The 13,765-nt window shown below is 50.3% G+C and overlaps 1 protein-coding gene across 11 annotated transcripts in view; it reads right to left on the bottom strand.

Moving 5' to 3' along the window:
• Nucleotides 1–13,765, bottom strand: part of CIITA (class II major histocompatibility complex transactivator) — a 60,611-nt gene that overhangs the window by 5,807 nt on the left and 41,039 nt on the right. For 10 of the 11 annotated variants that reach the window (XM_030925079.1, XM_030925081.1, XM_030925080.1 and 7 more), the window contains 6 exons: nucleotides 11,223–12,873; nucleotides 10,185–10,343; nucleotides 9,111–9,182; nucleotides 3,567–3,647; nucleotides 2,763–2,855; nucleotides 330–416 (listed from right to left, as the gene is read on the bottom strand). In XM_030925079.1, coding sequence (XP_030780939.1) covers nucleotides 330–416; nucleotides 2,763–2,855; nucleotides 3,567–3,647; nucleotides 9,111–9,182; nucleotides 10,185–10,343; nucleotides 11,223–12,873 — 2,143 coding nt within the window. The remainder of the gene's footprint in view (nucleotides 1–329; nucleotides 417–2,762; nucleotides 2,856–3,566; nucleotides 3,648–9,110; nucleotides 9,183–10,184; nucleotides 10,344–11,222; nucleotides 12,874–13,765) is intronic. The other variant, XM_030925082.1, reaches the window with a different exon arrangement.

The raw sequence follows: 13,765 nt of genomic DNA, 5'->3' as shown, positions 1-13,765 counted from the left end.
CTAGGTTCCAGAAAAAGCCTGATCTGGCCATCCCTGGGGGGCGGGGGGGGAAGGACCAATATTTATTGCATGATAGAACCTGGCATTGTGCCAAGTACTTACATAGACCATTAGGATGGTTCCCATTTTCCAGGTAAGAAAATGGGGGCTAGGAATGAATAAGTGGCTTGCCCAGCGCTTCTTTCCCCAAGTCCGGCTAATCCTTTTGTTCAGGGCTGTGGTAATTGCTTCTAGGGTCTCAGTGTCCCCTGTCGCCAGCATGACGTGGGTTCCCTGTGCTCCTCAGCCCCCCAGCTCAGCACCTGACCAGTAGCCGGGACCCCACTTACCTTAGCCTGAGTAGGGATGCAGCGAGTGAAGGCAGGCCCTCAGCAAGTTTGTAGGCACCCAGGTCAGTGATGCTGTTTTGGGACAGGCTGCGGGGACACAGTGAGGGGGAGGGCTCAGGACCAAACTTGTACGCCTCCCTTTGACCTCAAGGAGAGTTGTGGATCATAGGCTGTGAATGGCGCTGTCGACAGACTTAAGCTACCTCTCGGTAAATAAGAGGATACTGTTAGGTCCTGTGGCCAAGTGGAGGGCAGGGGTGAGGAGGTGGATGGGAGGGAGAGCGCACCCTCCTGCCCCCACCTGTCCTATGATTCTACAAGATCCCCTCTTTTCCCTCTGTGCCACTTTTCAGCGTTATAATGAAATAAGGGTTGGCATTATTTGTTTAATGGCTATGTAATCCTTTCTGCCGGGTTGTGGGCTTCATATGGAGCAGGGCTGTGTCTGTTTTGCTCATTACTGTATCCCTGTGCCTAGAGCACTGCCAGGCACATAGTAGGTGCTCAATAAATACTTAAGTGGGGTGGCAGGTAAGAAAGGGAGGGAGGGAAGGACTAAGGAGCAGAAATCTAGCTTACAGTGTTACCTAGGATAGTAGAAATTACTGGAGAAGTCCCAGGGTCCTACAATTAAGGAAATTCCCGTAAATTCTTTGGCCATCCCAAGACCTTGGTAGTGAGGGGGAGTGTGGGAAGATTTTGATATCCTCTAGGTTCAGTAAAAAATCATGTTGAAGGCCGGGTGCGGTGGCTCAAGCCTGTAATCCCAGCAATTTGGGAGGCCGAGACGGGCGGATCACGAGGTCAGGAGATCGAGACCATCCTGGCTAACACGGTGAAACCCCGTCTCTACTAAAAAATACAAAAAACTAGCCGGGCGCGGTGACGGGCGCCTGTAGTCCCAGCAACTCGGGAGGCTGAGGCAGGAGAATGGCTTAAACCCAGGAGGTGGAGCTTGCAGTGAGCTGAGATCCGGCCACAGCACTCCAGCCTGGGCGGCAGAGCTAGACTCCGTCTCAAAAAAAAAAAAAAAAAAAATCATGTTGAACTGGGCATGGTGGCTCATGCCTGTAATCCCAGCACTTTGGGAGGCTGAAGCAGGCGGATCACTTGAGGTCAGGAGTTCAAGACCAGCCTGGCCAACCTGGTGAAACCTCATCTCTACTAAAAACACAAAAATTAGTTGGGTGTGGTGGTGCATGCCTGTAATTCCAGCTACTTGGGAGGCTAAGGTGGGAGAATTGCTTGAACTCAGGAAGTGAAGTTTGCAATAAACTGAGATCGTACCACTACACTCCAGCCTGGGCTACACAGCAAGACTCCGTCACAAAAAAAAAAAAAATCACATTGAACCAGGCGCGGTGACTCAAGCCTGCAATCCCAGTACTTTGGGAGGCAGAGGCAGGATGGCTTGAGCTCAGAAGTTCAAGACCAGCCTGGGCAACATGGTGAAACCACATCTCTACAAAAAAATACAAAAATTAGCCGGACGTGATGGTATGCACCTGTCCCAGCTACTCAGAAGGCTGAGGTGGGAGGATTGCTTGAGCCTAGAAGATTGAGGCTGCAGTAAGCCATGATTACACCACTGCATTCCACCTTGGGTGACAGAGTGAGACCTTGTCCAAAAAAAAAAAAAAAAATCACATTGATCCTCCTGTATCTTATCCATCTCCAACTTCCCAGAGCCCAGAACAGTTTTTAAAAAGTTTTACTGTTTTGATAATAATGCTTTATTCATAAATCCTAATCTGTCTCTCCTATTTCACCCCCCAGTATAATTTTCTGTCACCCAACATTATTTTCACTGCTGTGCACTTCATAATTACCGACTTGTTTACTTGTTCATTGTGTCTCCTCACTAGAATTTAAGATTCCTGAGGTCAGGGGATTTGTTTGTTCTGTTTCAAGCTGGGTCTCCAGGGCAGGGCCTAGAAAAGTGTCTGGACATAGTAGGTCCTCCTTAAGTATTTGTAAATTAATAAATGGTTGGGTAATTAAATCAAGAAATGATTGAGTGAGGGGTTGGATGAGTGAGTAAAGAAATGACTGAATGAGTGAATGGATGAGTCATTGAATGGAAGGATGAATGGCTGATTGAATAGGTGAGTGAGTGAATGAATGAATCATTGAATGGAAGGATGAATGGCTGATTGAATAGGTGAGTGACGGAATGAATGAATTAATGGATGAATCCACTGGGGCTGCGCATGGTAGCTCACACCTATAATCCCAGCACTTTGGGAACCTGAGGTGAGAGGATTCCTTGAGGCCAGGAGTTCAAGGCTGTAGAGCTATGATCATACCACTATATTCCAGCCTGGGTGACAGAGTGAGCCCTTGTCTAAAAAAACAAATTTAAATTAATTTTTAAAAAGTCAGCTGGACTTTGGGGGCCAGATTCAGCAGGAAGGGCAGGCCCAGCTCACTCACTTGAGGGTTTCCAGGGACTTCAGCTGGGGGAAGGTGGCTGAGAGCTGCGAGACACCCTCGTCCCCGATCTTGTTCTCACTCAGTGCATCCAGGCTGCAGGTGGAATCAGATGGGGGCCATCAGCTAGCATCCAGGGGGCCATCTGACCCTTCCCATCCCAGTGTGGACCTCCTCAGCCCTGGCACCTGCCCTTCCCGCCTCCCAGCTCTAATACACCATAGGCAGCCAGCGTACTCCTGAGCTTTTCAGACCAGGACTTCATCACCTGGAGGCTGTAACCAGCCAGCCAGGGGGCAAAGTAACTTGTGATGGACTTGAATCCCTGTTTAGCTTCTTAGGAGCCTCCTGAGGCTTTGCAACTTCCTTAACCTCGGTTGTAAAGTAGGACTATGCTCCCCAACCCCTCCCCAGCTGAATTGCTGAGAGCAGCAAATGAGGTTGTGAGGAAAAGAGTTTCAAAGGTCACAAAAGGATCTACAACTTTTTTTATTTTGGGGATTCCCATCTGCCGTGGAGTCATCTCATCACTCATGTGCCAGCCACATTGAGGATGCAGTAGGCGGAAGAGAGAAAAAAACGGGACAAAGTGAGGGCTTTTCTCTCTGCATGTGCCTTGGGGGCAGGATTTGGGGTTGTCAAAACCCAGAGGTTGCTGGACACTGTAGCATGCACCTGTGGTCCCAGCTACTCAGGAGGCTGAGATAGGAGGACCTCATGAGCCCAGGAATTCGAGGCTGCAGTGAGCTATGATCACAGCACTGCACCCAGATGTTGAGAGGAAGGGGTCCCAGAGTCTATACTCACTCCAGATGCTGCAGGGAGGAAAAGGCCGTGAGGATCTGCACCAGTTTGGGGAAAGCCTGGGGGCCTGAGATGGGGCCCAGCCTAGGAGGCAAAGAGCAAGGGTAAGACCTCCAGTCACAGTCACAGCCCCTCATTCAGTCCCAGGGTGGGGCAGAGACAAGGCGAAGTCAGGTCCCGTCTGAGGCCCTTCCTCTTCCCTTCCACCACAGCCTCTTAGGTCCCTGCAACCCTTCCACATAGGACCCCAATCTTTTCTGCTTGGGGTAGATTTCACAGCCCCCCATAAGAGGCCAGCTGAGACTGGGAACCGTGGTTCATGTCTGTAATCCCAGCATTTTGGGAAGCCAAGGTAAAAGGACCGCTTGAGCCCAGGAGTTAGAGACCAGCTTGGGCAACATAGCGAGACTCTGTCTCTACAAAAAATACAATAATTAGCTGAGTGTGGTGGTGTGTCCTGTGGTCCCAGCTTCTTAGAAGGATCACTTGAGCCCAGGAGGTAAAGGATGCAGTGAGCCATGATCACACCACTGCATTCCAGCCTGGGTAAGAGTGACACCCTGTCTCAAAAAAAAAAAAAAGAAGAAGAAAAAGAGGTAAGTTGGACTCTTAGCTTGGGGCTCCCCAGCTTTTGTCTCTAAGTAGGGAGCCAGTTCTTACTCTTCCCAACATCCACGGATACCCTTCTCGCTCCCCAGCCTGGGGAAGGAGTCCTCAAATGCCAGCTGAGGACCACCGCCAATGGTAAACCAGGTGGTTGACTAATATACGTTTGCATTTTAATAACAAAAGGAACCATTTGTTGAGCATTTATTATAAGCCAGGGACATGCTAGGCCCTTCCCTCAGCCTAGATCTCATTTACTCCTCAAGACTCTGAGCTACGGGCTCTTCTTACCTCCATTTCACATATAGGGAAACTGAGGCACTGGGAGATCAAATAGCTTGCACAGGGTCCCACAGCCCGGATCAACATTTAGACCAGACTTCAAGGAGATGAGAAAAATAAGGACAATGAAGGGCCGTTTAGTTTAAAAATATGGTTAAATGCATTCCATATAAAGAGCTGTCTTTTATTCTGCAATTATGTCCTTTGAACTTTTTCAATATTAAAATGATCATTCTTTGGTAAAATTATGGTGCCAGCAGTGGGTATTTTGTTATTCGTTTGTTTGAATGAGCATCCTTCATAAAAATTTAAAAACAGTAACCGCACACGGTCACTCAAATTCGTTCTGAAACGTTCTCGGCCTCTGAAATCCTGAAGTCTGAGAACCACTGGCCTCAGCAAAAGGCCACAGGATCAGAGTTTGACTTCAGGATCTGGCATTTGGCTCCCTGCTAAGGGTCTTGGCAAATCCCTTCACCCCTGAGTCTCGTTCTCCTCAAATATTTCACCCCAATCTTATGGGGTTCTTGGATTAAGGAATTCATTGTTAAACATTGACTGCTTGCCTATTATGTGCCAGGACCAGGGGGGAATGTTGTGGGCCAAACAGACGAAAATCCCTGCCTTCTGGGTGCTGACATTCCAGTGGGGAAGACAGATAGATAATCAAAGACATTGGAAAGCAAGCTGATGTCTGAGACAATGAATCACATGGAAATGTACAGTGGTGAGGGGGATGGAGTTTTATTTATTTATTTATTTATTTTTGAGATAGGGACTCACTGTGTCGTCCAGTCTGGAGTGCAGTGGCGCGATCTCAGCTCACTGTAGCTGTGACTACAGGGGCCTGCCACCACGCCCAGCTAATTTTTTTTTTTCTTTTTTTTTTTTTTTTTTTTTTTTTTCAGTAGAGACGATGTTTCACTATGTTGGCCAGGCTGGTCTCGAACTTCTGGCCTTGTGATCCACCCGTCTTGGCCTCCCAAAGTGCTGGGATTACAGGCATAAGCCACTGCACCTGGCTGGAGTTTTATTTTTAACTGTGAGGGTCAGAAAAGTCCTCACTGAGGCCGGGCGTGGTGACTCATGCCTGTAATCCCAGCACTTTGGGAGGCCGAGGCAGGGGGGATCACAAGGTCAGGAGATTGAGACCATCCTGGCCAACATAGTGAAATACAGTTTCTACCAAAAATACAAAAAATTAGCCGGGCGTGGTGACAGGCGCCTATAGTCCCAGCTACTCGGGAGGCTGAGGCAGGAGAATCACTTGAACTTGGGAGGCGGAGGTTGCAGTGAGTCGAGATTGTGCCACTGTACTCCAGCCTGGGTGACAGAGTGAGACTCCATCAAAAAAAAAAAAAAAAAAGGAAGGAAGGAAGGGAAGGAAGGAAAGAAGGGAGAGAGAGAGAAGGAAGGAAGGAAGGAAGGAAGGAAAGAAGGAAGGAAGGAAAGAAGGGAGGGAGGGAGGGAGGAAAGAAAAGAAAAGAAAGGAAAGGAAAAGAGGAAAAGAAAAAGCAAGAAAAGGCCTCACTGACTAAAAACCAGAGGAGGTGAAGGTGTGAGCCATGCAGATATCTGGGGAGAACCATTCCAGGCAGAAGGCACAGCTGGTGCAAAGACCTGGAGGCAGAAGCATGCCTAGGAGGTTGAAAGCCGGCAAGGAGGCCCTGTGGCCGGAATGGAGAGGGCACCAAGCGAGTGTAGGAGGTAAGGGTGAACAGGTGAGTGGGGACTGAATTGGGGAAGGACTTCGTGTACAAGCGGAGTCCCTGTAGGGTTTTGAGTGGTTGAGCACCCTGATTTGACAGACAGATGAGGTCTACAGGGTGCCAGGCACGGTAGAAGTGAGAGAAAATGCCAGAAATAGTCTTCCTTCCTTCCTTCCTCAGAACCTCCTCAGGGGATTCCGGTCTCCAGGTGGCTGGTCACCCCGCCCTAGGCTGTTCCACCCCATGGCCGCTGTTCCCCAGAGTGCAGTTCTGATCTTGAACTAGGGGCTTTTTCAGTTGAAAATAATTTAAGCCAGAAAGAGTCCTCAGTTATTGTTTTCAGACATTTCCCCTTTTCAGCATCATTTTTACCTCTGGACAATTTTAGCACCTTGTCTCTGTTTAAAACAAGAGACGCTGGCTTTTTTCTGGGGCACAGGGGAGCAGTGATCAGGGAGAGCTGACAGCTTGCGGGTGACCAGCTGGGGGACCATGGGCAAGTCACTTGACCTCACCAGGCCTCAGTCTCCTCATCTGCAAAATGGGGAAGATGATGACTATCTGTCTCCCACAGTAGCTCGTGAGATTAATGAGACTATATATAAAATGCACTGAATTATAGGCCAGGCGTGGTGGTTCACGCCTGTAATCCCAGCACTTTGGAAGGCTGGCCAACATGGTGAAAGCCCGTCTCTACTAAAAATACAAAAATTAGCCAGGCATGGTGGTGTGCACCTGTAATCCCAGCTACTCAGGAGGCTGAGGCAGGAGAATCGCTTGAACCAGGAGGTGGAGATTGCAGTGAGCCGAGATCACACCACTGCTTTCTAGCCTGGGCGACAGAGCAAGACCCCATCTCCAAAAAAAAAAATGCTCTGAATATACCGCAGGCATTTAACGATTCCTTCATAATCATTAGATCATTAGATGATCTAGACCCCTACCAAGGAACAAACATTCATTTAGCTTTTTCTGTGGAAGGAACTTAGGGCCAGGCTGACCTGACTTTTATGACTTTGAATAAACTATGTAAAGTCTCTTGTTCTCCGTGTTGCCATTTGTACAATGGGGGATGATGATAATGCCTCTAGAGGAGGGGTTGCCTGAGATAATTGAGATGCAGGGTGAGTTGCAAATGTAAAAGCCTGTTCTGGCCAGGTGTGGGGGCTCACACCTGTAATCCTAGTACTTTGGGAGGCTGAGGTGGGAGGATTGCTTGAGCCTAGGAGTTCGAGACCAGTCTGGGCAACATGGTGAAACCCTCTCTCTACAAAAAATACAAAAATTAGCCAGGCTTGGGGTGGCATGCCTATAGTCCCAGTTACTAGGGAGGCTGAGGTGGGAGGATCACTTGAGCCCAGAGAGGTTGAGGCTGTGGTGAGCTGTGATTGCACCACTGCCCTCCAGCCTGAGGGACAGAGTAAGACTCTGCCTCAAGAAAGAAAAGAAAAGGAAAGGAAAGGAAAGAAAAGAAAAGAAGGGAAGGGAGAAAGGAAGAGAAAGACAGAAAGAAGAAAGAAAGAAAGAAAGAAAGAAAGAAAGAAAGAAAGAAAGAAAGAAAGAAAGGAAGGAAGGAAGGAAGGAAAAGGAAGGAAGGAAGGAAGGAAGAAAAAGAGGGGGGAGGTAGGGAGGGAGGGAAGGAAGGAAGGAAAGATGGAAGGAAGGAAGGGAAGGAAGGGAATGAAGGGAAAGAAAAGAAAGAAAGAAAGAAAGAGAAAGAAAGAAAGAAAGAAAGAAGAAAAGAAAGAAGAAAGAAAGAAAGAAAGAAAGAAAGAAAGAAAAAAGAAAGAAAGAAAGAAAAAGAAAAGAAGAAGAAAGAAAAAGAAAGAAAAGGAAGGAAGGAAGGAAGGAAGGAAGGAAGGAAGGAAGGAAGGAGAAAGAAAGAAAGAAAAAAGAAAGAAAGAAAGAAAGAGAAGGAAGGAAGGAAGGAAGAAAGAAAAAAAAAGAAAGAAAGAAAGAAAGAAAGAAAGAAAGAAAGAAAGAAAGAAAGAAAGAAAGAAAGAAAGAAAGAAAGAGAAGCTATGTTCTGACAGATCTAAATATAATAATTATTGTGCTTTCTTGGGGCCCTTGTGTGGTGGGCTGCCCCTCCTCAGTGACCCAGATACAACTGGACTCCCTAGAGCCCTGCCTAGGTCTCCATTTCTGTCACCCCAGCAGCACTGTCTAGGATGTTGGCCCCCAGCCCTGGCCGCACATAGAATGACCAACTGTCCCAGTTTGCCTGGGACTGAGGGACTTCTTGGGATGCAAGACTTTCAGTTCCCCAAACAGGATAGTCCCAGGCAGGCAGGATTGCTTTTTCATCCTAGCTGCACTTCAAAAGCTCCTGGGAATCCTTCAAACTGGGGGAAGGATTCTCCCCAGGGAGGCCATCCCTTGGCTGTGGAAGTAAACAAGCTCAGGCACAAGAGACGTTGTGCAGTTCCTGGCCACAGGAGGGAAAAGAACTCCATAGTCAGTGGCATCCTCCTGCGGAAGGTTGGGGACACATTGGGCCTTTTCTGATCCCTGGCCAAATTACAATTCCAGGAAAGCCTTTCTCACTCCCCTCTCCCCACTCGGCTCATTCCTTATCCTCACTGAAGCTTCAATGCAGATACCACCTCCTCCAGGAAGTCCCCCTGACCTCCTCCAGAGGGGAGTTGATTAGACTGTCAGCTCATTGAGGACAGCAGCCTCAGTCATTCAAGTGCTCAATACGTCTGTTGAATGAGTGATGGGAATGACCATGTTAACCAGCAAATGGGTCCATTAGCTTCAAATCCAAGAACCTCCAGCATTTGCCCAGACTGGCCACTTTCCAGATGCTGGAAGCTGTTTCCAAAGTGGTGGGCAAGAGGGTACGAATGATCCTGGAGATCCATCTCGATTCATATGGTACAAGCCCAGCTAATGCTTCAGGGGAAATCTTGCGCAGACCCATGAGACAATCCACCCCTTTGCTTACGCAAACTCCAGTTTCTTTAGGTCCCGAACAGCAGGGAGTTCCCCAGCTGTGTCTTCCGAGGAACTTCTTGTCCTGGAGAGAACAGGCAATGTTAGGGAGAGCAGGCATTGCTGTTGCTGAGCCCTTACCCATGGGTCCATGATGGCTGTCCCAGTGCCCCAAATTCCCCAGGGGGATTGCTTTCCTTGGGGCAATTGCTGTCCCCCTCTTAAAAAAAAAGAACTGTCTGGATGCAGTGCCTTATGACTGTAGTCCCAGCACTTTGGGAGGCTGAGGCAGGAGGATCACTTGAGGCCAGGAGTTCAAGACCAGCCTGGGCAACATAGCAAGATCCCTGTGTCTACAAAAACTTAAAAACTCATCTGGTGTGATGACATGCACCTATAATCCCAGCTACTCGGGAGGCTGAGGCAGGAGGATCACTTGAGCTCAGGAGTTCCGAAGGTGCACTAAGCTATGATTGCACTGCTGTACTCTAGTCTGGTAGACAGAGTGAGACCCTGTCTCTAAGAAATAATAAAAATAAAAATAAAAGATCTCAGGACTGTATCTTTCATGGAAATGAGCCTCAGATTAGGCACTTACCAGTACCTATCCCAGACAACACTTAAGAGGTGCTCAGACAACATGAAGTAATGAATGAAAGACAGTTTACTTGTTCTGTAATCCAGTTTTGTCTGCCTTCTGGACCTTAGCTCTGCCATCTATAAATTCAGGACAACAGTTGTCCTAAATACCTCAAAGGGTGGCAGTGGGTGTCATCTAGTCACTTCTGTTACTAGATGCACAAGGCATCCTTGTTAACTCCTAGAAGGGGAGGGGTTCTCCATGGCTTTACCTAAGACTTGGGCACATGATAACAGGTTTTGAATGCAGCAAAGTTTTCAATTCTGGAGGCTCCGCCTGGACAGTGAGTACAGTGAGAGACTCTGGTTGGCCAATGCCCAGAAAGAAGGCATGGGGTATCCCAGAGGACAGGGGGCACTGGAAATGCCCATGACAAGCTTGAGAATAGGTCCTACACGTCCTCAACCTGCATGGCGTGAACCACCTCCCATCCGCCTCTCCCCTCACCTCTGAGTCTGCACAAGCTTTCCCAGGTCTTCCACATCCTTCAGGGACTTGGCTTTGAAAGGTTCAATGGTGAACTTCTCCTCTGCTGCCTGAAGTAGCTCAGTCTGCCCATGCTGCCGCAGGGACTCCCACAGCGCCACTGTATCACTCAAGGCAGCCCTGTGGAGGGAGGGCCTCAGACCCAGGCACTGTGACCAGGCTAGACCTTAGTGGAAGGGCAGCTCCATGAAGGGTCCTCCTACCTATTAAAATACTTTCTTTCTTTAGCTCAACCTCTACCTTTCCCAGAAAGCCTTCTATGACCACTCCAGCCTTTGTTGATTCCTACTTTCTCACAACTCGCATGGTGGTTTTCTTTCACTTTTTGCTTCGGCTACCAGGAAGCTCACTGCCAAATTATTGGCACAATTATGTAGGACCTTGCAGCTTGGGTAAAGTATGTTTAGGGGGGAATATGGAAGGAATCCTCTGGAGATTAAGCTGAAATGCTCAAGCAGATTGCAGACCAACTTAATGAAACCAAATTAAGGAATTTAAACTTCATCGTGACAGTGGTGGAGTGTCCCTGAAGGATTGTAAGCAGGGATGGGATGCAATCAGATTCAAGTTCTGAGAAGATTCGTCTGGTTGCTGAATATAAAATAGAGTGGAAGAGGAGAGAATGGAGGCAGAGAGTCCAAGGGGAGGCCATGGCTTTACTCTTAGCATAAGAAAATGGTGGCTTGCTCAGGGGGTGGAAAGAATAAAACAAATTTGAGCCCAGGTCAGTCTCAGATTCTAGACATATCCCAGTGACTGGCACATGGTGGGCCTTCAAATATTGATTGGGAGAATGCCACTGCCTCTCACTTGCTGTGTGGCAAGTGGCTGCCCCTCTCTGAGTGTCAACATCCTCATCTTAAAAATGGAGAGAATCCTTTCTGCCCCACCCGGCTGCCCTGAGTACTAAAAGAGACCCCACAGGGCACTGGGCTTGGCACCAAGACCACAGTTAATGCCCAACACAAGGATGCCTCTTCCCCTGGCCCCTCGCCCCACCTGAAATGGGTGACACAGCTGAGTCCCACGAGGCTCCCCAATCCAGAGGGGTCAATGCCAGTGCTGCGGAGGTCCAGGGAGAAGTCTTGGCCTGCCGCCTCCAAGGCCTTGCCCAATACATGAGCATCGGGAGGCATGAGACGGGTGCCCAGAAAAGAGAGGCGGGCGGGGAGCTCCTGCACCACGTGCTGCCAAATTCCAGCCTCCTCAGCCTCGTGGGTGCAGTGCAGCAGCTCCAGCAGCTGCCGCGCCCGCAGTGTCCCCGGCTGCAGCCGCTTCAAGTACCTTGCTAGCACCTTCTGCTTCCTGTCCGCCAAGGCAGTCACCGATGGCCCAACTAGGGCTCCCAGGCAGCGGGCGCGAGGCTGGAAGATCAGCCCAGTCAGAAAGCGTGGCACGCCCTCCAGCCAGTTGTCATAGGGCCTCTTCTTCCTTGGGGTCAATGCTAGATACTGCGGGAGCTCCTTGTCCTTGATTTCACCACTCAGAGTCAGCCACAGGGCCCCCAGGAAGCACTGCAGGAGGAAGCTGGGGAAGGCCAGCTCGGACTCTGTGGCCCCTGGGGGGTGTTGCACTAAGCCTTTGGCCATCGCCCAGGTCCTCACGTCTGCAGATGGGAACTGGTCCTCCTGTAGGGTACTTTGGTGTCTGCGGCCCAGCTCCCAGGCCAACTTGGCCAGCTCTGCCAGGGCCCCCGGGGGGCCGCTGAGGGCTGCACGGCCCAGCAGGCCGACATAGAGTCCCGTGAGCGTGGAGGGCAGCTCGGCGTCCTCCCCAAGCTCCAGTAGGGCCTCTAAGAGCTGGCACACTGCCCGGCACAAAGTGGGGCTATGGCTGTGACTGAGAAGAAATGGCCGGTCCCGGAGGAGTGCCAGGGCTCTGTCTTGGTGCTCGGTCATCCCTGAGCACTCAAAGTAGCGCATCACATAGGCTTGGGCCTGCTCCATGGAGAACCCGGACAGCTCAAACAGGGCGTCGGCCTTGCTCAGGTTCTGGACCAGGCGACCCCGGGGCCGGGCTGTGAGGAGGAGGGTGCAACCTCGGAGCAGCTTCTTCTGGAAAAGGCCAGCTAGCAGTCCCCGGAGGGAGCAGGGCTCAGCCGGTGCGGGTCCACATGTGCTGTGCAGGAAGCCGTCTTGCGCTTCCAGCTCCTCAAAGGCATCTAGGATGAGCAGAACGCGGTCAGGTCTCTTCATGATGTGGCTGAAAACCTCATCGGCTGCCAGGAGTGGCCGTGGGCCCAGGGAGAAGAGCAGGTCCTGTAGGCGGTAGACATCCCCCGGACGGTTCAAGCAGTGGCAGGGCACAGAGAAGACAAAGTCGTATTGGGGAAGCCGGCCACAAGCCCAGGCCCGGCTCACTGCCCCAGCCCAATAGCTCTTGCCCTGACCAGCTTTGCCCAGCATAGCAATCACTTGTGTCTCACGCGGCCTCCGGCGCTCCTTGGCAGCCAGCAGCCCCTCAGCCAGGCCTCCTTGGGCCAGCTGCCGTTCTGCCCAGTCCGGGGTGGCCAGTTCCCGCTCCAGGCTCTTGCTGCTGCTCCTCTCCAGCCTGGCCTGCACCAGGTCCACCTCCATCAGGATGCCATCGGGGCCTGCAGGCTCGGCCTGATACGTGTCCTGCAGTGAGCGGTAGAACTGCTCCACCGGCTCTGCAAAGGCCAGGGGCATGTCAGGGTAGGGGTATGCGAGAGGCAGGGCAAGGGCCAGCCACCACAAGGCCAGCACTGCCACCATGATTTGCATCTGTTCCCCACACAGTCTTTTTTGTTTGTTTTGTTTTGCTTTGAGACAGGGTCTGGCTTTGTTGCCCAGGCTAGAATGCAGTGGTGTGATCATAGCTCACAGCAGCCTCAACCTCCTGGGCTCAAGCGATCCTCCCTACTGTACCTCCCAAGTAGCTGGGACCACAGACATGTGACATCATGTCCAGATAATTTTTTTATTTTTTTGTAGAGATGGGGTCTCACTATGTTGCCCAGGCTGGACTGCGGTGGCACAATCATGGCCCACCGCAGCCGCAACCTTGCAGGCTCAAGCAATCTTCCCACCTCAGCCTCCCGAGTAGCTGGGACTAAAGGCGCCCACTGCCATGCCTGGCTAATTTTTCTTTTTTGTTTTTTGTAGAGCTAAGTTCTCACTATTTTGCCCAGGCTGGTCTTGAACTCCTGGGTTCAAGCAATCCTTCTGCCTTGGCCTCTCAAGGTGCTGGGATTACAGGTGTGAGCCACCACATCTGGCCCCCATACTGTCTTCATCAACTGCTTCATTCAGTCACCCACTCATTCATTAGTTCACTCATTTCCACATCCATTCATTCACTCATCCTTTCTCTTGTTTTTCTGTCCACTCCTTTTAGACCTTTACTCTCTCTCTCTTTTTTTTTCTGAGATGGATCTTACCCTATTGCCCAGGCTGGAGTGCAGTGGCGCAATCTCAGCTCACGGCAACCTCTACCTCCTGAGTTTAAGCAATTCTCCCGCCTCGGCCTCCCAAGTAGCTGGGATTACAGGCACCCACCACCACGTCCAGCTAATTTTTGTA

The sequence above is a fragment of the Rhinopithecus roxellana genome, chromosome 20 (genome assembly GCF_007565055.1).
Source record: "Rhinopithecus roxellana isolate Shanxi Qingling chromosome 20, ASM756505v1, whole genome shotgun sequence".
Taxonomy (NCBI): domain Eukaryota; kingdom Metazoa; phylum Chordata; class Mammalia; order Primates; family Cercopithecidae; genus Rhinopithecus; species Rhinopithecus roxellana.
This window is presented reverse-complemented; position numbering and strand designations above follow the sequence as displayed.